This window comes from Protopterus annectens, chromosome 9.part0 (genome assembly GCF_019279795.1).
Source record: "Protopterus annectens isolate FY-2018-M chromosome 9.part0, PAN1.0, whole genome shotgun sequence".
Taxonomy (NCBI): Eukaryota; Metazoa; Chordata; order Ceratodontiformes; family Protopteridae; genus Protopterus; species Protopterus annectens.
The window spans coordinates 223,195,719-223,222,506 of NC_056743.1; the positions used below are offsets into that span (position 1 = coordinate 223,195,719).

The 26,788-nt window shown below is 37.5% G+C and overlaps 1 protein-coding gene across 4 annotated transcripts in view; it reads right to left on the minus strand.

The window, feature by feature from the left end:
- The window catches only part of INSC (INSC spindle orientation adaptor protein), a 1,312,382-nt gene that overhangs the window by 168,330 nt on the left and 1,117,264 nt on the right, over positions 1-26,788 (minus strand). For all 4 annotated transcript variants that reach the window (XM_044082782.1, XM_044082784.1, XM_044082780.1 and 1 more), the window contains exon 9: positions 3,857-4,035. In XM_044082782.1, the coding sequence (XP_043938717.1) occupies positions 3,857-4,035 (179 nt within the window). The remainder of the gene's footprint in view (positions 1-3,856; positions 4,036-26,788) is intronic.

A 26,788-nucleotide genomic window follows, 5' to 3' on the forward strand; every position in this document is an offset into this window, starting at 1 on the left:
ACACACACACACACACACACACACACACACACATGGGTCTGCTGTTTTTGGTCGAAGTTTCAGTACTTCGCTCTTCACTTGTTCGAACCCACTTGTTCAAAGTACTGAAACTTCGAAAACTGACTACGGAGATTATAATACAGCACGGAATGGGAATATTTCCTTTTCCTCGCTGTAGTGCAATCTCAAAGTTGGTATATTTAAGTAGGGGGGGTCATGCAAGGAGGTTTGGCCCCCTACAAAAGCATGTTTTTGTTTTATTTTTTAAATTTGTAAGGTGATCGGGCACTTGGATTCAGCGAAAGTGCACTTTTGCTGAAGTGGGGTTCTACTTTTCGTTTTTGGTTAAGTGACAATTCGTTCTAAAGTAGTAGACCCATACATATATATATATATGTATATAAAATATCAAAATATAGATGTATATCCATATATGAAAATCTGCCTATGCGGAAAGGCAACTGATCGAATAAAACTGGATTATAAGCAGCCTATTGAAAATCAAACAAATAAAAGGAAAATCTACACTCCACATTCCCCTGCTAATTTAATATTGTTTCACAGAACATGGAATAGAAATGCAAGCATGTAAGTTAATTGGGTTACTTCTGTTCCCACAAGACTCCATAGACAGCCTCAGATAGTGTACTCCAGCATCACTTCTTTCAGATTGTCATAGTGGTTGTGGTATTGCACTGCACATAACACAAAATGATACTATTTGATCTACTTGTGGTTACATGCCTGGCCAAAACACTTTATCTGATATTTTCGCTTTGCACTTTACTATTCACTGGCGCAAACATGTATCCCTTCAAGCATTCAATTTCAGTTAACTGATATCAATTATTATTTCATCCCCTTTGCACATTAAACTCTAGACACAACATATTTTTCTCCTTTAAAGAAAATAACAATGGCTGTCATTCTTTACAAATGATTACTGGTTAGGGTAACAATGCATTGTAAAATATTTCACTGTTGCAGTTACAAGTCAGTATCAAAACAATTCTGAAATGATTTTACTGTTTGTTTACTCATTGGTAACTGTAATATTACTCAAGCTTTTCTAGTAAATATGCTCTATTCACAATACCTGCAATCTTATTTGGTCTCCATATTATATTCAGATCATACTTCTGGAGACTAATTAACATCCTCTTTAATAGTAAAGTTCCCTTTTACAAAGACCTGTTGAACAAAGTTTGCAAGGTTTTTTGGCCTGTTTCTACAGTAACTTCTTTACTATACACACATTTATGGAATTTCTGACATTTATCCACATTTTCCGATATTTTATTTTCTATCTGATCATATCTCTTTATTAAATTTATCAATCTAGTTGACTTATAATTAGCTGATCTATTCCTTTGTAAGATTTATCTTACGTACAGTAATTCTGACTGAGGTGTCTACTTGCAAAACGACAGGATTATCCATTGCACATTACTTTAACATTTGATCATCTGCAGCTAATTTCTTAGATATTTCAAAACAGTTCCCTATTCATTGTTGAGTTCTCAAACTACATAGTGCTGTAATCACACACTTAGAGCCACAAATGTCTTGCTATCCTCTTGCTTTGGCATTTGCAAAATTGCTCATATTTTTCTTAATAAGGTTTCATATTTATTTTTTATTTATTCATTTGTTTATTTACATTGATTTACTGAGAGAATCAGACTACGAATATAAATACCCCTTTCAGTACATACAGTAGTATAAAATAAGATTATACAGAGCTAATATGCATAAATAATAATCACTTATCCAGAGGTAATGGGCAGGACCAGATCCCTTATGTTAAACATAACCGATTTTAAGCTGGATTTGGAAGAGTTAGAGCTACATAGTCATCCTACAGTGGAAGTATTTTTTCCACAAGTTAACTGATGGAATAAGAATAGAGTGCCATCACCCTGACAGTTTAAAGATTTGAGAAGAGAAGCAATGGTATATGTTGCTGGAGTGGAGTATTCTGCTGGAAGAGTACAGTTGGAGAAGAGTATTAAGAGGAGGCCAGATATCTGGATTGTGTAGTACCTGGTGTGCAATCTTGAATTGGATGTAGCTTAGATGGTTGGAGAACTCTAGCAAGTGTAGTTGCTTAAGGGCTAAACACTGATGAAATATGCTTGGCAGATTTGTTGAAAACTTGGCAATTTTGTTAGAACATTGCACTACTTTGTTCAAAAGGTAGGAGGGGAGGTTAGTGAAGATATGATCAGCATAGAGAAGGATGGGTAATAGGTAGGAATTTGCTGTAGTTTTTTATGCAGCATCGTTTAAGAAGGTCTTGACCTAAAACAGAAGACCTAGTTTTTGGTCATCCTTTACTGATGAATGTGGAGGCTAAAAGTGTTATTCTATGCTAACTCCAAGGAGCTTGTGTGTGTGTGTGTGTCTGTGTGTGTGTGTGTGTGTGTGTGTGTGTGTGTGTGTGTGTGTGTGTGTGTGTGTGTGTGTGTGTTTGTGGGGGGGTAACAATAACAGTGGAGCAATGGATTATTTTCTTATGCTGTAAGTTTGAAGTCTTGTTTACTATTACATGTTGCCTTGGAAGTAAATAGCATAAGCTTGTCTTTGGGTTGAGTAGGAACTTGGATTGTTTTTCCCATGTTTCATGAGGGGATTGGGGTTGGCTTATGGTTAAGGTGTGTACTTCATGGGCCCAAAGAACAGGGTTTGATTCTCACTTTTGAAGGGAAATTGCCTAGGCCTAAATGCCCCACAAGCACAGCTATCCTAGTACTTACCTACGAACAAATAAGTGGAAAGATTTTTTAATCAGATCTTGTAGCTGAGAGATAATGTAGATAGAGCAGATGATTACCCTGATTATTGACATACTGGATAGTGTTGCAGAAGGGCTGATTAGATTCATGGCTTTGATAAATGCTTTGTATAGTAAGAGTCCTAGAATAGACCCTTGGGGGACCCCCACAGTTACAGGAAGAGGGGTCGATATATTATTTTGGCACCTGAAACACTGAGACGTCTCTGACAAATGGCTGTGAAACCTAGACAGACAACAGGTAGACAGGCCTAACTATAAGAATCTGGTTAGGAGAAGATTGTATGAGATAATGTCAAATGATTTAGTTAAATCCAGAAATACTGAGCTGTCTAGCTTTGCATTATGTCTGTTTTGATTAACAGTATTCAGGAAAGCAAGTAAAGCAGTTTCAGTATTGTGGTTGGGCCTGAGGTCATTTTGTGAATGGCTTAGAAGATTGCTGTTGAAAACGTACTGGAACATTAAGAATGTGCACACACTTCTCAAGAAAACTGCATAATAGGGGCATTATAGTGATTGACCTGTAGTTGGAGAGGTTGGTACAGTTTCAATTTTTGTGAAGTAGTACTGGGTAGGACTGTTCCTTATCTGTGGGGCATGACATTCTAGAGTGGACATGCCATGGATAACTTTAATTAGAGATGGACAGTTTATTATTTTACTAAAATAAACACAGAAGAAATAGCATGATAAAATGAAAGCTGTTTTATTTTTACAAAAAATTTTCTTAAATAATAATCACAAACTACTAGTCTGTTTTTTGTTCTTCACATTTAAAAATAGCTCCAATGAACGGAGTCTTTGGAGTCAAAGCAGTCACTTAACTACACGTTGCACTGAAGCAAACTGTCTAAAACACCTTAGCCATGTCCTTTCAGGTTGCTGTTTACATACTAATGTAGGCTCATGTTTTTCAGATATCTGTTTTAGAGTATTGGAAGCTGAGTATGTTCTCATTAGTCATGGTAAGGGAGCATTATAAAGAGAAACAAGTAACTATACCTCACAGCAGTAGTCAGATAAAGCAAACTGTACTTTTTTAATACTTGAAAGCCTTACCTGATCTTTCGAGTAAGGTGTGTCCACTCGCATTCTGTCATGGCAAGCATTGATAAGTATCTGGGCAGCATTGAGCTGAAGTAGAACTTCACAAGCCATGGTATCAAAAAAGGTAATATTGGCAAGAGCTGCAGATGCCAAGAGAAAAACTTCTCCTGATGAGGCAAATTGGCATAATTCTAGACCAGAAGGGAAAAGCAGCACATTAGTTGCAAGTAATAGGACATATGAAGCAACACGTTTTAAACAGAGACAATTTATTAGGGAACACATACATTAGTACCACCTAATTTTGAGGTGAATGTCAGAAAATAGTTATACACAGAAAGACCCAACAGCCAAGAAAAAACGTAGATGCACAAAAAAAAAAAAAAAAAAAAAAATTAAAAAAGCAACCTGCTTGATTTCATCAAAACCTTTTTCTTAGTGTAATTTAAATTAAACTGAATCTTCCAAATACAGTATGTGTTTTGATAGCTGCTTGCTTAGTTACATAAATTGTGAATTCATTTTTCAGATTGTAGCAAAACGGGTAAAACAAAAAGTTAACAAAGAAGCAATACAACACCCATAAGATAGGTGAAAAATGTGATCAGTTAAAGTAAATAGATATACTTTTCTTTACAGAAGAAATCAATATTTTGAAAACATTTATATGTAAAGATAAAAATGCTTAATTAAACATCATGCAGTGTGGAGCTGATTTGCTCTGGTGATTCATGTTGCACCTATATTGGTATTAGATAGAGGTACCATGTAAATGATGAACCAGTCATGTCTGAATTATATATACCTCACAAAAATCTATGTGACCAAAACCTGGCTAATATTTTTGGAAAATGGGGCTAGTTTTAAAAAAGGCTGACTAAGCTTAATAGCCTAGTAATCCCATATGACTGTAAGGTAAGAGGGGGGGAAATCTGCAAAACGGAAGTGCTGCTGATTTATTTTGCAAATCAGTATAAGATATCCCAGAAGGCTAAAGATAGGGAGTATGGTGAGTTGTATGAAAGGTTGGACACTAAGGAGGGAGAAAAGGACCTGTACTGATTGGATAAACAGAGGGACCGGACAGGGAAAGATGTGCAGCAGGTTAGGGTGATAAAGGATAATGAGGGAAACATACTCACAAGTGAGGAGAGTGTGTTGAGCAGATGGAAAGAGTACTTTGAGGAACTAATGAATAAAAACAATGAGAGAGAGAGAAGGTTGAATGATGTGTGGACAGTGAATCAGGAAGTGCAATGTATTAGCAAGGAGGAAGTAAGGACAGCTATGAAGAAGAAGATGAATGGAAAGGTTCTTGGTCCAGATGACATACCTGTGGAAGCATGGAGTTCTTTAGGAGAGTTGGCAGTGCGATTTTTAACCAGAATGTTTAACAAAATCTTGGAAAGTGAGAGGATGCCTGAGGAGTGGAGAAGTGCACTGGTACCAATTTTTAAGAATAAGGGTGATGTGCAGAGCTGTAGTAACTACGGAGGGATAAAACTGATAGCCACAGCATGAAGTTATGGGAAAGATTAGTGGAAGCTAGGTTAAGGAGTGAGGTGTTGATTACTGAGCAGCAGTATGGTTTCATGCCAGGAAAGAGCACTACAGTGTTGATGGAGAAGTATAGAGAAAGTCAGAATGAGTTGTATTGTGTCTTTGTTGACTTAGAGAAAGCATATGACAGGGTGCCTAGGGAGGAGTTGTGGTATTGTATGAGGAAGTCAGGAGTGGTGGAGAAGTATGTAAGAGTGGTACAGAATATGTATGAGGGCAATGTGACAGTGGTGAGGTCTGCAATAGGAGTGATGGATGCGTTCAAGGTGGAGGTGGGATTGCATAAGGATTAGCTCTGAGCCCTATCTTATTTGCAATGGTGATGGACAGGTTAACAGATGAGATCAGACATGAGTCCCACTGGACTATGATATTTATGGACAACATTGTGATTTGTAGTGAGAGCAGGGAACAGGTAGAGGAGACCATGGAGAGGCGGAGATATGTCTAGAGAGGAAAGGAATGAAGGTCAACAGGACTAAAACAGAATATATGTGTGTGAATGAGAGGGAGGACAGAGGAATGGTGAGGATGCAGGGTGTAGAGATGACGAAGGTGGATAAGTTTAAATGCTTGGGATCAACAGTTCAGAGTACTAGTTAGAGTGGAAGAGAAGTAAAGAAGAGTGTGCAGGCAGGATGGAGTGAGTGGAGAAGAGTGTCAGGAGTTATTTGTGACAGACAGGTACCAGTAAGAGTGAAAGGAAAGGTCTACAAGATGGTAGTGAGACCAGCTATGCTGTATGGATTGGAAACTGTGGCACTGATGAAAAAACAGGAGTCAGAGCTGGAGGTGGCAGAGTCAAATTAAGATTTGCACTGGGTATGATGTGGATGGGCAGGATTAGAAATTAGTATGTCAGAGGGTCAGCTCAGGTTGGAAAGCCAGAGAGGTGAGGTTGCATTGGTTTGGACATGTGTTGAAGAGGGATGCTTGGTATATTTGGAGAAGGCTGCTAAGGATGGAGCTGCCAGGTAATAGGAAAAGAGGAAGGACTAAGATAAGTTTTGTGGATGCGGTGAGAGAGGACATGCATGTGGTTGGTGTGACAGAGCAAGATGCAGAGGACAGGAAGAAATGGATACAGATATCCATTGTGGCGACCCCTAACAGGAGCAACTAAAAGAAAAAGAGGAAGTATAAAATATTCCAGAAGAAGGTCCAGATCTAACCCACTTTAAAAAAAGAAAAAAAAGTTTGTTTTATAAATCCACACTATGCATAAAACGAATGGCATTTTCATTACCATTCCATAATGATTTTGCTGTTTTAAAAATCAACATGGGCTCCATTTATGGAGCATGAATTGTGAACAAGGTTTAACAGACCTTTTAGCACTGGTGGCTGGTGACTTCAAATCAAAGGTGGGCTGCAGGAGACAGCTGAATGGGTGGGGCCAATGGGAAGAGGAGTGGCCAACTAGAAAGGGGCAGGGCTATGCTCAAAACCACAACAACTGGAACTTTAATTAAATACGCTGCCCTGGGTGCTAAACAGTTATCAAGACAAAATGAAATGTAGAAGAAAAATATTTCAGTGCATTGGCTACATGACAGCTTACTTAATATCTAGATGGAAACAAAAAGGTTGTGAGGCATGAAAAAATAAAATACTTTTTAAATATATTACTGGAATGGCAGTCAAAATCAAGTATAAAAAGAAAAAACAAGCAGCATTCAACTCAAACCACTTCTCCTTGCACTGCAGTTCTAATTATAATTTATATTCAGCTTTATAAAAGTACCAAGTATCATGCTGAAAGTAACAATCTCTGTGATACCCCCACTTGTAAAAATTTTTCTTATCTAAAAAAGACCTGCTACCTGACAACTATCTACTTGTTTCATGGAGAAAACATGATCAAAGTAAAACATGAACAGCAAACAAGAAACAAGCTCAAGATAAATTGCTTAAAGGATTACTGCACAGGTTATAGAACACACATAATAGATTGGCATTCTGTTTAATTTATGGGTAAAGCCTGCAAACATGACTGCAAGTCTCCAACAAATGTAATGAGCTTCTGAAAATACTGTAACACTGTCCTTTATTACAAATACTGCCATATGCATTTCAATACCTAAAGCTTATACATTATCTAGTTATGTAAATATTCTCTGCATGGTAACAATAAAAAGGCTTTCAATGTTGGGAATTCTTTAACAGTATGCTTATTAAAGCTTACTTGCATCTTACAGTCTCAGACAAGCTTATCTGATGGTCATTAAAACATTGCTACTTAAACACAGAGCAACAGGGAACTGCAACAGCATGCATTTTCTGAATAATAAGAAGCATAAATCAATAGTATAAAAATATGACAGAAAACCAGAACATTCCTCAAAATCAAGGACAGATGAAAAGCCACTGACATACTTGTGTCTACCTTGGATGGGGGAATACTCTGCACACTTACAATGCATAACTGCTCCTTGCCTTGCTTGGACACAACCAGAGTCACTACATGGGAGAGTGGGGTGCAACAAGTATGTCACAATTTGAAATGTCTCCGGGTGACGGTGATGGCTCTGATACATTTGTCATACCTCTCAACCTCAGAGTAAGAAATCTGGACAAAGCCATACATAGAAGTGTGACAAAGGCCCTAAAATAAGGACAATTTTTAAATATTGCTCTTATAAACTTAGAAAGATAATAGAATAGTAGTAGGTCTTGCATTAGTATGAATTTTCTGAAGGGTATGAAAACTGAAACTCAAATGTCTGTCATTATTTTCTAACTTCAGTCTTTAATGATTTGCCACTAATTTGCCAGAAAACCACAATTTTATGAAAAACGGACCAAAAATGTGATGCAAAAATATAAAATTGCCACACAATATAGCTGGGAACCTGTCAAAGAAGGGACACTTTTTTTAATATTAGCACTGTTAACTTAAGCAGCTGACAAAATAAGAGAATCTACATGCATTTCTGAAATAAAAGTAATCTATAACTCTGATCATTACAGTTATTTATAATTGTAAACCCTCCACGTTTTCTTACAAAATTGCCATTTTACAGAGGGATTATTGGGGGAGAGCAAAATTTTGAGCCATAATCGGGGACAGCTGAGAGGTTTGAATATTCCTAATTCTATAAAGTGATTTATTTGCACGTACCTCTCAACCTCTTAATGCAGGAAATCTGGACAATGCCAAATAGATTGTGGGAACATACAAACAGTACTAAAATTTTCTCTTGTATAAACTTAGTTGATAGAATAACAGGTCTTGCTTTAGCATGCATTTTTTCTGAAGGTTATGAAGTCTGAAACTCAATGTGTACCATTATTTTGTGACTTCATTCCTAAATGATTTGCCAGAAAACCACACAGCTGAGAGGTTTGAATATTCCTAATTCTATAAAGTGATTTATTTGCACGTACCTCTCAACCTCTTAATGCAGGAAATCTGGACAAGGCCAAATAGATTGCGGGAACATACAAACAGTACTAACATTTTCTCTTGTATAAACTTAGTTGATAGAATAACAGGTCTTGCTTTAGCATGCATTTTTTCTGAAGGTTATGAAGTCTGAAACTCAATGTGTACCATTATTTTGTGACTTCATTCCTAAATGATTTGCCAGAAAACCACACATTTTATGAGGAACAAACCAAAAATAAGAAGCAAAAATCTATTCATTCTGCAAAAATCTGGACAGTTGAGAGGTATAGTTCAGCCTGGGCTGTCTTTGAGTTTGCCACCCTTCCCCCCTCACAAAATCATGGTCGAATGGAGCCTCCCCCCTGCAGCCATTCCAATGTCCCATTGCATAGCTATTTCACCCCATTTACCATAAACACTGTAATGTGCATACTGCTTTTACTTCTGTGATGATTTGGATTTCATTTGATAGTTTTATTTTGCATTTTACAGCACAAACAGTAACAGACATCTGTTAAAGAAAGCAATGCAGTTTCACAATGAAAATTGACTTAGTATTAAAACTTCTCTGCCCTTAAAACTCATATTCATTGAAACAGCACTGAAACCCAGATTCAAAGAAAATTCATTTTGCCAGTGGCAGATAAAGATTAACTCTGGGCTGTTTTTAAATCATAGGCCCCTTGCACATGAAAGATACATGTATTCTTTGATACACCTTCCTGATTGTATTAAATAATATTCCTTGTATAATATAGTACAGTTGTTAGAGGGCACTTTAAATTTATTGTTTTGAACATTTTTTCAGTAAACAATTGAACAAAATGCATGCACCAATAATGACAAAACTGCCCAATTCAGAACATTTCAATCATAAAAGTCTACTCAAACTTCTACAATCCACCAGTTTCAGTAAATATGCACAATCTCTGAAGAAGTAAAAGTCATCTAAATAATTCCACATTAAAGAGATCTGTAACTAATGAAGAGGTTGCTGCTAGCAGACAACTTTATATTTCATTGTTTCACCTACAGATAATGTGCCTGTTGACCTTGTGGAATAAATTGCGTATGTTACATTAAAAAAATAATAAGCTGGTAATATTGCAATAGGGAATGGATGACAAACTGATAACAGGTTCATAGTTACTAGGTATCTTCACCAAAAAGGACTGCAGCATCCACCCCCCCCCCTTTCCAACACAGTACAGTATCAGCAATGCATCTACATACTGTGGGAGTAGATCCCATAGCCATCTGCATCAAAAGCAATTACACTACCTGTTGTGCTATTAACAATGCAAGCAGACTCAGCATAAGCAGCACTAAACTTCTCTTCCCCTGCAGCTCTCAGCTCCTTGTAAACTCTACTAGACGATCAGCTGTATCTCTCAACTTTGCAGCACAAGAAATCTGGAAAAAGCCAAAATTTATTGGGAGTGGGGATAAAAACCCAAAAACCAGGGACACATTTTAAACATTGCCTGTATAATCCTGGAAAGTTGCTAGAATAAAATGCTGTGTTACCACCATACATTTCACTGCCAAGTCTTGAACCCAGGACCCCGTGCAAAACAGTCAGAGCAACATACTACAATGCCAAATGAGCTGTTTTGTGAAAAAGAGGAAGACTTTAACTTAAATGGCTACCATTTAGTGAACTCAGTTCTCACCATAGCTGTCAACCTCTTAGCACAAAACACCTGAACAAAGCCAATAATGGGGGAATACAGCCCCCAAACATATTCAGTTCTCACCATAGCTGTCAACCTCATAGCACAAAACACCTGGACAAAGCCAGTATGGGGGAATACAGCCCCCAAACATATTCAGTGAATTCAGTTCTCACCATAGCTCTCAACTTTAGCACAAAAAACCTGGATGAAGCCAATAATGGGGAACTACAGTCCAAAAATAAATGGAGATGACATATGCACTCTTAAGTTACAAGGTTAAGAACAAAATATAGTCACACAAACTTCTAAAAACCACAAAAAGAAGGATAAAAAGAGCTTGATTCATTAAGTGCTTTCATCCCAAAAATAAGTTCTTCAGAATAACCAATACAGAGTTTCAGGTGTCTTATATACACTTACACTTAACCAACCAATAATTGTCTCATTTCAAAACCCTTTCTTAAAGCAATACAATACTGCACATACAAATATATATGTACATACAATTATATTTAAATATCTATAAACATTTTGTCCACCTTTATTTTAATAAAAAAATTGGTTAAAATATTGTAATAATTTCATAATACAAAATTAGCTTTTAGTCTAAGTATTGAGCTAATAGATAAAGTTTCATTTAGCTCTGGATATGCCATGGCATGAGTCCGAAGCTGCCACTTAAGCTCCTTTGTCTCTAATGCCACTCAAGTTCCTTTGCCTCTAAACAGTCTACAGTTGGGCTGCCTCTCTGTCCTGCTTCAACATGATCTATTATTATAAACTTAAAAAAGTGGTCAACATGTTTTATAATATGTCCTGCTAAGGAATTTTTAGGCTGCTTTTTGTGTATGTCATAATAGTTCTGACACAGTCTGTTTCTAAGACAATTCTTACTTTTCCCTATATAGAAACACAGACATGTTTGACATAGGGCCAGATATACCACACCCTTACTGCTACAATTATACCTTTTATAAAGCTTTATTGTCCCATAATTGGCCAGCTCAACCTCACCTGATTCCAAGATGAATTTACACTGTGAGCAATGACCACATTTACTCATCGTCCCCTTTTGTTTAGGGTACGTAACTCTTTACAACATGTTCTTAAAACTGACATCCTTTTTATATGTAATACGTGGGCCCACCCCCACTATTTTGCAGTACTCAGGAGCAATCCCATATACAATCCAATTTTTCTTAATGGTACTGATGTCAGCAAAATGTCTATTATAAGTCCAACCCATCCCACTCCTATATTCCACCAGGTTCTTGTTTGTACTACTTCTCACTAGAGTATCTCTATTGGTTCCTAATAGTGGGGTGTAATATACACTAATTCTATTTTGTACCACCTCACTCAAAATATTCTCCATGAACAGCTCAGGGTACCCTCTTCTAACCAGCATATTTCTAAGTATCTCACTTTGTACTAAAAATTAATCCATATTTGAAGCCATTCTGGCTAACCAAACACATTGGCCTTTAACTAAAGACTTTTTTGATGTAGATGGTGCCAACTGTTAAAATATAATAAAGTACTGAAATAGGTAGATTTCCTATATATTGTAGGGCTAAATACTTCCCTTATTCCATCCTTTAAGATGGTAATGTCTAGATAATTCACAAATCCCATACCTGTGGTCATGGTAAGCTCCAAAAAATCTGTAGTGTTACAGATATATTCAAAAAACTCATCTAATTGCTCATTGGTACTAGTCCAAAAGATAAGGATATCATCCAGGTACCGCCCATACAGGGACCAGTATTGTGAAAAGCAAGAGTTAACAATATATTCATTTTCCCAATATGCCAATACAATATTGGCAAAAAAGGGGGCATATGCTGCCCCCATTGCCACCCCCTTACGTTGTCTGAACAATTGTTGATCAGAAATGATAAAATTATTATCCAGAACCACTTCCATCAGGGTCCCAATTGTAAGAATCTCATCGTGCCCAAGTCCAGAATGTTGACATAAATAGGTATAAAACCACTCAATGCCTATAATATGTGGTATTACTAAAAATAGATATTTGATATCTATCATGACAAACGGGTTCCTATCACGAAATTGAATGTGCAGAATGCCGAATACCAGAAGGCCGAACTTAGTAGTTCAAAAGGTGAGGATGTCGAAGCCGCAGAATCCCGACTTCTTTCTCAGGGAAAGAATTTGGTTGGCTGTTTCTGCAGCTACGGCATTTTTGGACTGGGTCAAGGTAAGTGTACGAACGGGTAGTGACGGACTTTAGGGTTCGGATGCGGGTCAGGTAAGTGTGCGATAGTGACGGACATTAGGGTTAGGGCTGGGTTAAGGATAGTGCATAGATAGTGGTGTATGTTAGGTTTAGTGTAGATTTTGAAGGTGTTTGGTGTGATTGTGTTATTTGTGTGTTTTTTGGAACAGTCTATTTTGAAGTTTCAATGTTATCCGAATTCAAACTTCCAAGTTCGAACTTATGGTGTTCGATATTTTGGAAGTTCAATTTCATGATATAGACCCTAACAATAGTTCTTCCCTATATTTATCATGGAATATCTTGGCCAAAAAGTTCCATGAATCTTTTAAACACCAAGGGTGGTTTACCAGAATATTCTTAAGCTGTTGGTCTATGAATTTTGCAATGGGAAACATTTTTGAGGCTTTGGCGTCCACTATGGGTCTAAGTGGTGGACCGCTCAGGTCCTTATGTATTTTTGGCACGCCAAAAATGGTGGGTGTCCTGGCATTTGATACTCTCAAGTAATTGTATTCAGTTACAGTTAACTGATTATTGAGCACTAACTCTTCTAATAATAAATCAACTTTATGATAAGCAATATTTATTTCATTAGTACTAGTTTCCCTATAGGTTTCAGTGTACAATAAGGTAAACATTTTATTGCTATAATCATTGCTATTCATGATCACCAGGCCTCCACTCTTGTTGGGCTTCATGATCCTCAATTCCCTGTTATCACATAGATTTTTTCAATATTTGGTATTCATCACTGGATAAATTGTGAACAGCATTCTTAAAATATTGCTTTTTCGAAAATAGTTTCCGAATGTCAAACTCACATATCTTTTCGAAAACATGCACAACAGGATGTAATACAGGATTAAACACACTTGGCTTCCTACAGCCATAATCTACCACCTCATTTTCGACTGAGTCTTTGAAATAGAAACCTAAAACAAGTAATCTCCATGGTATCCCCAAAGTCTCAAAACAACCCATTAAAGTGTAGTGGGTCTAAAAACAAAACAGTGTAAGAAACGTCTCTGTGTGGAAGATTTTCAGTCCATATATTTCTAGTTAATCACTGTATATTAATCAGATCAGACAATAGTAGTAGAAGCAGCGAACGTAAACTCAAGTCAAAAAATAATAATAGAAAATATATAATTCTACAGCATTACTAAGTATTCGAAAGTAATCCAAGCAAGGCAGGCAGTCTGTTTCCAGTCGAAAATACTTTACTTAATATGTTCGCTACTTCTACTACTATTGTCTGATCTGATTAATATACAGTGATTAACTAGAAATATATGGACTGAAAATCTTCCACACAGAGAAGTTTCTTACACTGTTTTGAAATAGAAACCTAAATTCCGCTTCCTAGAAAATAATTTTGAATGAATTAACACTTCATCCATAAATGCACTGCTTGCAGACATGAAAGACAGGCCCTTCTCAAATAAATCGGCCACTGAACTACTTAATTCAACATTACTATAGTTGTATATCTTAAAATCACAACTCGTGTTATTTAACATGACATATGTGGTAGAAACATTTTCATTTATGTAGTCAAACTTATGAAAGTTTTACAATATTTTTAAGCAGTTTATTAAAATAAAGGTAGACAAGATGTTTTTAGCTTTTTAAATGTAATTGTGTGTGCATATATATTTGTATGTGCAGTATTGTATTGCTTTAAGAAAGGGTGTTTAAATGAGCCAATTATTGGTTGATTAAGTGTAAGTGTATATAAGACACCTGAGACTTTGTATTGGTTATTCTGAAGAAGTCTTTATTTTTGGGACGAAAGTGCTTAATAAACATTGTGGTGTGGTTTGAGCTCCTTTGTAAGTTACAATGTTAAAAAGAAAAGATGATAATGCTACTTTGTAGTAATGTTCATCTGAGATGTATCATCTACAGTCCATGATTACTAACAAAGTAAAAAAAAATCCATAGTGTTTCCACATTAACACAGGCAACATGAATACTCTACAGTCTTAGTTCTGGTAACAATAGAATTCAAGAGAGTGGTTTGCATACCTCTATATACTTAAATCAAATCACGCCTGAATGTTAAAGTAGTACAAAACAAATATATGCAGGTTGCACCACTTTGTGTGCTATTTCATACAGCCATGTGGATATAAAATAGCATACATTCCACAAAATACAACTTCATTATCAGAAAATTTCCATCGAGGTTAAGATTTTACAGGTAAAAATAATCTAGACCCAGAAGGTATTGCAACAACTAAATGTACCCTCTGATGTAAATATAACAAACTTAAGGCTTCTGACGACAAAAAATTACATTATTCTTAATAAAATATAGCTGAAATCTCCAGACAGAAAACTTCTGTAAGAATATTAAGACACATAATACTCCTTCCAGCAGTGACTCCTCAAAGTGGAGTCATTCACCAGAATGATTTAGAGACGCATGTTGTGGAATAAAATATAGCTCTTGTCAGAGATGAACTGAACAGTTGGCTTAATTACAACTTCATTGAACAGATGAAGACAGTGCAGACAAACTGTGTTAAGGATATTATTTCATGGGGAGAAACAGTACAAGATGTCTCGGTAGTTCAAAATTAAATCATGAAGTTAATGTTTGATGTTAAGAAAAAGCAGAGGCAAATTGATTCATGTCCAGTTAGCAGAGTAGCTGATCTTGAGGGCATGAACTCAGGAGGTGTATTACATAATCAGAGTGGTGAAGAACACCACAGTTTTATTTATTATTTATTTTATTTTAACATTATTTTACCTGGATAAATCCAACTGGACACAAAGTGTCCATTTTCAGTGGAGTCCTGGGGAGAAAAGCTCCAAGGAAGTTAACAGAGTACATACATGGTTTAGATAACAATAAAAACTGGTATACATGGTAAGAAAAACAAAGAAGTACAAGAACAATTTTGTAAAACAATAAGATACTCAGGAGTAGAACCCTTATTTGCAATATTTACAAAAAAAGTACATATTAGGTGAGTATATCAGGTGAGAATATAGTGTATGCAATGGAGGCATACATCAGGTCATATATATGGAGTAGTGAGTCTTCAAGGGGGGTCTTTGCAGTTGCAGAGAGGGTTAGCATTGAGGTGTGAATTAAGAAGGCCCTTGAAGGTGCTTGTGTGGCTTTGTAGCCTGAGTTCAGGTGGGACAGTGTTCCATACTTTAGCAACATCATAAGAGAATAGGGCCTCCCCAGCACTGTTATTGCATGGGTTGATTTCAATCAGGTTTTTGTTACATGAACATAGTTCCCTTTTGGGGTTGTGAAAGTTTAGTATGTTAGCTAGGGCAGGGCTCTTCCCCGGATGAAAAAGAATTGGATGGGCTATGATCAGTTGGTGGTAGCGTAGGAGGTTTGGAAATTCTAACCAGTGCAGTTTAATTAAGGATTGGCAGTGGTGGGAATGTGATCTATTATTGGCAGCAAACCTAGCTATTTTATTGTTGCATGTGGAGAGTTTGTTAAGGTTAGTTTTGTTAATGTTGGTGAGGACTGGAGAGACGTATAGTAGTGTTGATAAGAGATGAGTTCTGGCTATTGTTGCTCTAGTTTCGACGGTTAGGAATAGTATGCAACAATATAGGCAACCAATTTTTTGATGGACTTTAGAGATAATTTGGGATATGTGCTTGTTGAATTGAAATTGTTGATCAACAGTGATGCCTAAGAGTTTGGCCTCAGTTACTGGGGTGATGAGGGTGCCATTGGTTGACATGATGGTAAAGGTGGTGGAGGAGTGATTGATTGGGTGGAATAATATTAGCTGTGTTTTTTGGGGGTTTAGTATTAGTTGGTAGTTGTTTAGCCAGTTTTCTACCTCAGTGAAGGATTCCTGGGCTTTACTTTGTAGTAATTGGATGTTTGGTGATGAGCAGATTAGAGTAGTGTCATCCGCATACTGGAAAATGTTGGCTTTAGTGGTAACTAGGTGGAGATTATTTGTAAAGATGTTGAAGTGAAGGGGACCAAACATCGAACCTTGTGGGACACTGCATGTGACAGGGAGTGGGGGGAATAGGGTGCTGCCCCATTTGACAAATTGTGACCAGTTGTTTAGGTAACTATTAAACCATTTTAGGGTGGAGTCATCGAGGTTGAGTTCTGCTAGGCAGGTAAGGAGTTTGCTGTGGGAAACTCTATCAAATGACTTGGATAGGTCTAAGAAGGTGGCAGAGACCAGCTTTCCTTGGTTCCCATGTGAGTTTATGGTATTGGAGAAGTTAATTAGAGCAGTGTTGGTGCTATGGGAAGGTCTGAATCCATGTTGGGTTTTAGTTAGAAGGTTGTTAGTTAACAGATGGGTAAGGATTTGGTGGTGGATACATTTTTCTAGAATTTTTGAGAGGTGCGATAGGATAGCAATGGGATGGTAGTTGGAGAGGTCAGTAGATGGACCTCCCTTGTGGAGAGGAATGATATATGAGGTTTTCCATAATGAAGGAATGGAATGCAAGGAGATAGATCTGTTAATGAGTAGGGAGATGGGGTAGGTGATGGCCTTGGATGCAATTTGGAGATATTGAGCTGGGAGACTGTCGGCAGCTAGGGTGGTAGGTTTGAGTTTAGCTAAGAGATTTTGAATGGTTGTAGTTGGAACTGGGTTAAAAGTGAAGGGGGTGGAGTTAGTCTGGTAGTTTAAGGGTTGATGTTGGGTCATGGGTGATATTGCACATACCAGGTTCAGTATTGAAGAGGCAAAGTAGTTATTAAAACTAGAGGATATGTGTGGATCAGTACCTGTGATATCTGGGGGTGGTGTGGTGGCTTTACCAGGCTGGAAGATGTTGTTCACTGCAGCCCAGAATTTCTGTGGGTTGTTGTTATGTTTACTTTGTCGGGAAATATAGTAGTGTTTCTTGTCCAACCTAACCTGCTTTTTTGCTTTATTTCTGAGCTCAGCAAAGATTTGCCTAGTTACGGGAGTTTTGTATTTTTGCCAAGTTATCCAAGCTTTGTCTCTAGTCTTGAGTAAGATTTTTGTGACTTTGTTTAACCAGGGGGCAGGGTTATTTCGCAATCTTATAGTTTTTAGTGGGGCTAGTTGGTTTAAAATCTCTAGGAATTTGGCATTAATGTATTCTACTGTATTATCCGGGGGAAGCGTTTTTATGGGAGCCCAGTCACAGGATTTTAGGGCTTCTGAGAATTATTCTGGGGAGAAGTTTTTTTGGGAGTGGATTTGTAAGAGAGGGGGGGGTGATAGTAGATTTTATTTTGTGCCGAAGGAGAAAGGTTGGGTCACTGAGGGAGTCAAGTAGTATTCCAGATAGGTGGGCAGTATTGGGCTGGTTAGTCAGGATCCAGTCTAAGGTGGATTCTCGTTTGGTGGTTTTGTCAATTCTTATGGGTGAGTGTATGAAATTTTATAGGTTTATGTGGTTGGTGGCTATGTGTGAGTGTATAGTATTCCAGTCTATGTTGACATCACCTAGGAGTAAAGTTTCTTGGACAAGGTACAAGGTTAAAAAAACAGACTTTCCAGCACATCCATTGCATAGAGGAGTACAGAGTGGAGGAAAACTGATATATGCAGTAACCATGACAGGTAGCAGAAAGGGTATGCAGAATGACAGGGCAACAACTAAACTACGGATTAGTAGGTACAACATTTGCAACAAAACTGCTTTCCATTTAGGGTTCAAAGTGGAAGCTGTAAGGGTTTTGAGTTATCTGAGAATTGAGACTTTTTGTGAAATAACTTTTGAAAGTTTTGCATTAGCAAACATTTTTGATATTGAATGTGGCAAAAAAAAAGATTTTGTACACTATGGAGTCTTCTCTGAGACAGAAGAAAGTCTTAGAGATATGATAAGACATAGAAAGAGAATATATATGAAATTAAGAATGTAAAAGAGGAAAAGGTTAATATTAACACTGTGACAGTAAATGTGAATAGCATAAAAATGATGCAAGAAGAGTATGATTATACTAAAGGTATAAGAAAAAAGTGTCTAACATCATGTGCCTCAGATATTAGATTTTAGAGAAGGTAAAAAGAGAAAACATCTGTAGTTTGTGGAGTAAAAATGTTGTAGAAACTTTCAGAGAAGATACTTATTCTGGAATTGTGATTTTAGTAAAAAGAGCACATGTAAAAATTATTCTGTGAAAGGAGCCAACTAGCCACTGTCTTTATTTTGAGGTGCTATTCTTAATTCCATTGTGTCCTAACCCCTTTAACTTTCCATTTAGTTTCCTGTGTGGAAACATAGCAAAGACCAAACTGAAATATATGTATACCCCATCAACTGAATTATTTCTGTCAAACTGTAAACGTATCATTCATATGACTCTGGAACAAATGACAAAAAAAAAAAGCATTTTTGCCTTAAAGCTATGTTAATACTTATCTATGTAGGTTATTTATATTTAAGAGCTCATTTGTACTTTTCACGGTATGTTATCCATTATGTTCCCAACTAATGAAGTGGACTTGCAAGCCACAAAGTTTATTTACTTTGGAATGGAGCTTATTGTAACATCAAGATCCATTACTTTTCAAGCAGTGAATTTCATGGCCTTATAAAAAACGGTTGAATTTATGCTAGAAAGAAAGAAAGGTCACATTTGGGTATGATGTTTTTCTTGTATTTGATTTTTCTTTTCACAGTGGTGGCTCCTGTGATGGTGTTTGTGAAGCTTTTGGCCTCTTTACTGAGGGGAAAGCCATAGAAAATTGATAGAATATAATATGAACTTGAGAGAAGGAAGACTTGTTGATTTAAAAAGTTATAAAAGTATACCTTTTTGCAGCAAGAAGGTTGACTAGTAAACTGTGTCACTGTGCACAGATGCCACATGACTGGTAAGTGTGTGAAGCCATTTCAAGGCAAATGGTTTGTTTCACAGTGGCCGGAGCACTGCAAGGGGTATAGAATTCTGAAGGACAATATTTTTGGTGCTGATGCCTATCTGAGTATCTGGGTTGCTCTGAGGATCTGACATAGCCAATAAAAGAATACTTTTTAGTTTTGATAATCAAGTGGCATTCTTAGTGATGAATATAATGACTTCTTTGTCTGATATTTTTCATAGAATTATAAGAGAACTCATGGTTGCCTTTTAAGTAGAATACAACATTGACTTTTAAATGATATTCAGGAAAGATGAATTTTATGCTGCCAGAAGGGTATAATTTCCAAGATTTCTGTTGCCAAAGAAGTCTTGGAGATGGTAGACCAACAGGTAAGTTAATTCAGGAATGCTGGATTCCTAGCACTGGGAAATCATGATGTAGTATTTGCAGGGCATTCAGGGCCTTTGTGCATTCATATGCCACTGCATAATAAGTACATAGCTATAGGCCTGGTATGGCATGGGGTTGACCCTGCTGGGACCACTGCAGACTATATTGTTATCCTTAGTTAAGTGTTTCAAGCTTAGGCTGCCAATGACTATATCAGAGATATCCATGTGGGTGGAAATAATTGCCCTTACATCTCAGAGGCTTTCATACTGTCAGTAAAGACTATATATCACACAAAGTATTGGCTATCTTGCCCGTTGCTATGTACTGCAGACCTTTCACAATATGCAAACATTTAGGGGATCCAGTAACAGGTCTCCCTGTCAGGGGAGATGTGGTAATCTCTCAGAACTGGTTTGCTCCATGACATAAGATTGAGCTGCACATGAGGAACTGCGGCTAAGTTTAGACAAAGGAGTGATAAAATGATTCTGGATAGCCAAGGGGTTGCATATTTTTCATCTGCATTGCAAGAAACTGACCTATGTTGAGCTCATTGTTGCATTGAAGTCTGGGAAAGAGAATCAGGTGTACACATCTGCGATGTTAATGAGGAAAATAATTAGTAAACCCCTGAAGTGGGTGAGGTTTAACCAGCCATGGTTCTTAGCCCATGCTTTAAGAATAATACACATATGACTTGCCAGTGGAAAGAGTGGCAAAGCATATCATCAAAATGATGGGCAGTTGTCCTTCTTAGGTCTTAGTCCATGTATGTTATTATCTACCAGTGTCTGTAAACCAAGCCTTACTGTGCAATTGCACCTTATTAATGTACTGGGTTGTTGACTATATTATTATCTACTATAGTTCATAAGCCAATTATGTTTTAATTATAATTTTATTGTCTGTATTGTTGGAGCTTTTTCCCTGGGCCTCCACTGAAAATGGACATATGTCCAGTCGGACTTTCCCAGTCAACACATGTAAAATAAATAAATAAATAAACAGTCAAAACAGAATCAGATCTATAATGGTAAAAAAAAGTCAGCCATATGTTAAGTAAGAAAAAGGAATACCCCTTTTAGAATACAAATTATTTTCATGAGCTGCTTTTCATAGAGGATGAACTACATGAAGGAGGAAAGCCTGTTCCTGTATTTGCAGGGGAAGAAACCATGGCATCCACTTCAGATCAGAATAATGATAAAGGCAATACTGACTTATGTCACTTACAGTTATGTCATGCAACTTTTAAGAGGGCTCTGTGGAAAGACAATATCCTAAGTAAAGCTAGACTGACCCCTTAGCACAGAGGGATAAAGCTCTTACTGCACCCAGATGATGCTTTTTTAAATACTGGCATGGGTGCTGGGGGTACTGCATGGAAGAGGATACTAGTAAGTGGTTGACATCAGCTTACCCATCCTGAGGGAGATGGGGATAAGCAGCTTAGGCTTGCTGCAATAGCATTAAGATTCTGGCAGGCTCTGTGCTGCAAGTGGTATACCCTTTGCTCAGGAGGTCGTGCATGCATAAAAACATGCATTTACCTCCCAAAGTCAACAATTGCAGAGGTTACAAGTCTGCTGCAGGGTTAGGGGAGATAAGACACACTCCCTGACAGCAGTACAATGCTGTGCCAGCATCCTCGATCTCCTCAGCCACTCTAGACATGGGTTGGGGTGAGTCCAGGAGAGTCTAAGCTATGTCTGATACATTCAATGAATATGCAGATGAGCTGGTAGCCACTGATGGAGAGCTGCAGGAAGAAAACAAATTACCTAAATAAAGCTTGAGAGAACTTAGAGAGAGGGAGCAGGAGAAAGAAAGAGAGACTGGGGAGCCGAAATAACAAAGCGGTCCTGCTGCATATCCCTACTTTGAACTAAGAAATGACTGACTGTATAGGCAGCCAAAGACAGAGAACTAGTTTCATGACCTTTTAAAACTCTTGTAACAAAATTAGCATTTAACCACAATTTAGATAGGTATAAAGGGATGGAAAAGACAAATGCTAGGGTTTTATCCTGATTTTACTTGCCTGGTATTATGAGGGACATAGAACATTTTGCACCCTGCCCAGATTTGTGACACCTTTACCCATTACAGATATCTTTTTTTTTTGATCATGTAACAATAAACATTGCGGGGCCACTGGTAAAACTGAGAAAGGGCCATCAGTACAGTCTACTAATTATTGATAATGCAGCAAAATGTCTTGCTACAATGTAAACACCAAGGTAAAAAAATAGTGCTGTTTTATCCAGGGTAGAAATTCTTATTGATCAAGAGTCCCCATTACTGTCCAGAGTATTGCAGGAAAGTCAATAATATTTTAAAGTGAAAAATTTACCAACATCTATATACTACACCCCAAACACATGGAAATGTTGATCATTAAAAAAATTAATATCCATGTCATCTAAATTTGAGGTTTTCATTGATTATTACCCATAACAGTTTTGTGTAGGTTACTAATTCAGTTGTAGTGGAGTTAATAGAGAATATTTTGAAATGGGATTTGTTAAGGGCTGTGCTTTTATGGGAGTAAAAATCATGAATTTGTTTTTATTAAGGTTTAAGAAAAGATGACTGTTGTGGAGCCAGCTGTTAAATGCAGTTTGGGTGACTGGCTGTGATAGAGTTAGGCTGTCAGCAGTGCAGACTATGATGAAGTAATTTGCATAATGAACTACGGACCCCTGCTGGATTGGTTGATAGGAGTTATTGATGAAAATGTTGAATGGAAGGGGTCCTAATATTGAGCCTTGGGGACACACCAGTAGGGTTAAGAAAGTAAGGGGATATGGAGTTCTGCCATTTCACAGCATGTTCCCTGTTGGAAAGGTAGCTTTTGATCTAGATAAGAGAGGGGGTTGATAGTCCTATGCTGGCGAGTTGAGAGAGGAGGATAGTGTGAGAAATGGTATCAAAGACTTTAGATAGGTCAAGAATAAAGCTGAGACATTGTTCCCTGAGTCACAAGCTTTAGTAACAATATTTAAGAAGGATATTAGAGCGGTAGTTGTGCTATGTCCTGATCTGAACCCATGTTGTGTTTGGGAAAGGATTTGATTTTTAATGAGGAAATGTAGGAGTTGCTTACATTTTTCTAGTAGTTTGGAGGCAGAGGATAGAATGACAAGAGGACAGAAGTTGGAAATGTCTGTTTAAGAGCTTCCTTTGTTGTAGGATGATTGCTTTTTTCCAGAGGATAGGGATGTAGGATTCTTGGATCGATCAATTTATAAGAATGCTAATGGGATACTCCAGTGTGTCAGTGGTGATTTTGAGGTACTTTGCGGGGATTCCATCAGCAACATTAGACCTGGGCTTTACTTTCATGAGGATTTTTTTTTTATGGTTGTAGTAGGGGCAGTACAGAGTTTAAATTCTGCCTGAGAAATAGGTTGTTCTGAGTTACTTTGGTTGGGTGGGGATGAATGTGTGCATGGAATGGGATGGTTTAATGTATTTGTGGTATAGGGAGGGGGCTGAGTATGAGGTCAGTGTTGGTTTGGAAATTATTTTTTTGGAGAGGTAGGGAAAAAGTGTCAGTAATTTTGGCAACAGTGTCTATAAAGTAGGAGTTAAAGATGTTTGCTATTTGGTCTGGAGTTTTGTCGGATATGGGCACAGATAGGCTTTGTGCCAGGATTTAGGAGATTATTAATGGATGACCAGAATAATTTAGGGTTATGTCTGTTATTATTTTGCAGGTTCCACTAGTATTCGTTTTTGTCTTTGGATATGAGTTTTTTTCTTTGATTATGAAGCTGTTTACACTTTAACAAATCTGAGTTATTCTTATGTTTAAGCCATTATTTCCATGCTTTGTCCCTGGTTATCATAATTTCTTTAGTGGATTTGGTTAGCCAGGGGGCATGATTAGTCCTTGTTCTTTTGATTCTGGTAGGGGCAAGTCTATCTAATATTTTCAGAAAGATGTTATTAAAGAAGAGCAGGGCATTGTCTAGGGAAATAATTTTGAGGTTGTTCTAATTAATACTTTTTAAGATGCTGTTGAATGTGTGGGGTTGAATTTAGACAAATTTCTGATTAGTCTGATATTGTATTTTTGTGAGATAGATGGACAGGCATGGATAACAAAGGGAGGAAGGTGATCACTAATGGAGTTAGGAAGTGTACCAGCTGATAACATTTTAGAGGGGTCTGAAACTAGGATCCAGTCAAAGATGGATCCTTCATTGTTTCTGTTACTATATCTAGTAGCAGTGGTTATTAGATGGGTATAATGAAATAGGTTTATGTAGGAGGATGCCTATTAGGGAGACGTATTAGACCAATCAATGTTCACATTGCCAAAGATAATTTTCATTTTCTTTTATAGTAGAGGAGGTCCAAGATAATATTTCTTCTAGAATTAGTGTGTTATTACCTGGAGGAATGGATAAGAATATAATACAGAGTTTTTTGGAGCTGTTGATTTCTAGGAAGGAGATCACGATTTCAGCATTTTGGAATTGTGGGATGTGGTCAGTGAATGGGATTATATTAAGCGTATTAGGGTATATGATGGCCATGCCACCACCTTTCTTATTGTGCTATAATTTGGGGGGAGAAATACTGAGTCCTTAATAGTAGATTTTAACCAAGTTTCTGTTGCATCTAGGATGCCTGTTTTATTTTGAGCCAGCCAAACACTTTGTTCGGAGGTCTTATTATAGATGCTGTGAAGTTTTAGCATGGTTACATGTAGTGATTTAGAGCCTTTTGGATGGTTTGTTTTAATAGGGGAATTTGTGGTGGAGGGGCCTGGATTGGGATGAATGTTACCGAATTGCATTAGGGTTGAGAGGATATGAGAAACTTGGTGTAAAAGACAAGATCATTTGAAGCTAATATAATGAAGTATATGGTAATAGATATTTATTGTGCATTGTAAACTCTGGTTAGTTGGGAGGATATGTTAAATAGGCTTGGGCTGCTTTCTGAGTAGGTATTAGTAGGAGTGCTTATAGAGGTAGTTATTGAGTTGGAATTGGAGGGTAATGACTTGGGGTTGATTGAAGTGGCTCATATTAGAATTAGCAGTTGTGAAGATTGGCTTAACGGGTCTATATTAGTTCACCAAAATCACATTGCAGTGAACACCTAATTATCAACCCTCACACAGTGAAATTTGTTTCAGTGATTCACTGAATTTACCAAAGGCAAGGAAATACTTGCCCAACAGCACAACTTTGCCCTTTTCCTACTGTAGTGTGATCTCAGAGTTGGTATATATAGTTGTGGGGGTATGGAGAACACAGCCCCCCACTTCGGTGTGTTAGATTTGCTTAGCTGTTGGTCCGTTGTGCTGTAGGGCAAGTATTTCCTTGCCCTCTGTAAATTCACTGAATCACTGAAATGATTTTCACTGAATTAGGGTCGATGATTAGGTGTTCTCTGCAATGCAATTTCAGTGAACTAATATAGACCCGGCTTAACAATACTATGTGTGGATTGGAGGAAGCCATGATGGATGATGTGAAACTAGTTTTCAGGAAGGAAGTGTAGAACAGTTGTCAGGAAGGAAGTGCAGAACAGAAAGTGGAGGAGAATGATTGGCTGAGGGTGGAGGGGAGTGGCTAGTTGAGTATAAATGTAATGAAAGAGGGGGGGGGTGTTGGAATGGGCGTAGGTTAAGGAAGGAGAGAGCCAGATTGTAGCGAGGGTGAATGGTGTGGAATAGACCAGAACACAGGAAAGTGAAGAGAAAAGAAAAGAAAAAAAAATCACAAAAGTTGTAAGCACAGGCTACGGATTAAGTTTTTTTACTTTAATATAAGATAAAAATAAGGGCAAAAGGAGTCAAACTTCTATAAAAGGTACCTGAAAAAAAGACCAGGAGTGATGAGAAACCACTAGAGTGAGTGGAGATAGCAGTAAGTGAAGATTAGTTAAAGTATGACAAGGGGAAAGGTTAGGTGGTGTGCTGGCTGCAGATCAGAAACAGATTATTTGCTGAAGCAAGAAGGTATTAACATACATTAACTTTAGCAGCTTAACTGTTGAATTGGGTGGTCTGAGTTGAGGAAATGGTATAAAGTAATAGCAAGGGAATGTCTGACAATCAAGTGGGCCTTCACCACCCTCAAACTACTAAGGGAAATAAGTTCACATAATTTAGACCATGCCTTTCTTCAATGGTTTTATTGACAGAAATGCAGCAATTCTTAATTGTCTCATTGGGTGATAACTCTCCAGCAATACAGTTTTAGGACTGTCCATTATTCTGGTTACAGGCAGTTTAGTATGGATGGACTGTTCTAGGCACACAGCCTACTGACTGGAGCTCATATCAGTTGTTCTATGATGTCCTGTGGCATATTGGTGGCCACTGAGGTTTTTGTGCCTGGAGAACACCACCCCTTTAAAGCTAAAATAGAGCAAGAAGGCAGGCCTATACAAGGAACAGCTACCTTTTGGGAAATATAAGAGGTAAAGAAACCTGCAGATGCCTTTTTCCTGAGTCTAAATTGGCCTATTGGACAGTCTTTCAACTTTTAGACCCAAACGTGAGCCCTAAATTCACTGGAGGTACCCAATTTGGGCTAAATGTTTCTCACTTCAATTTACTATAGTACAGAGTAAGTGAATGGAATGGAATCAGGTATTCAGTGTAATTAAACATTTGCCTGGAGGTATGCATCTAATCTATGTTGCAGTGAATTATGAGCTGGTACAAGGAAGGAATAATAAATGTCATCAGATTACACCAAGGTTAGTATAGAAAATGGATGATACATCAGTAAAGCAGTGGGTAGGGAATCAGAGTTTGGGGGCTTATGGTTCTTAACTATTAAGCTCTGGAGGACAAGGGTGTGGCTGGTTACAAGACTGATGGAGTACTTCCCTCAGAAGTGTGTTTGAACT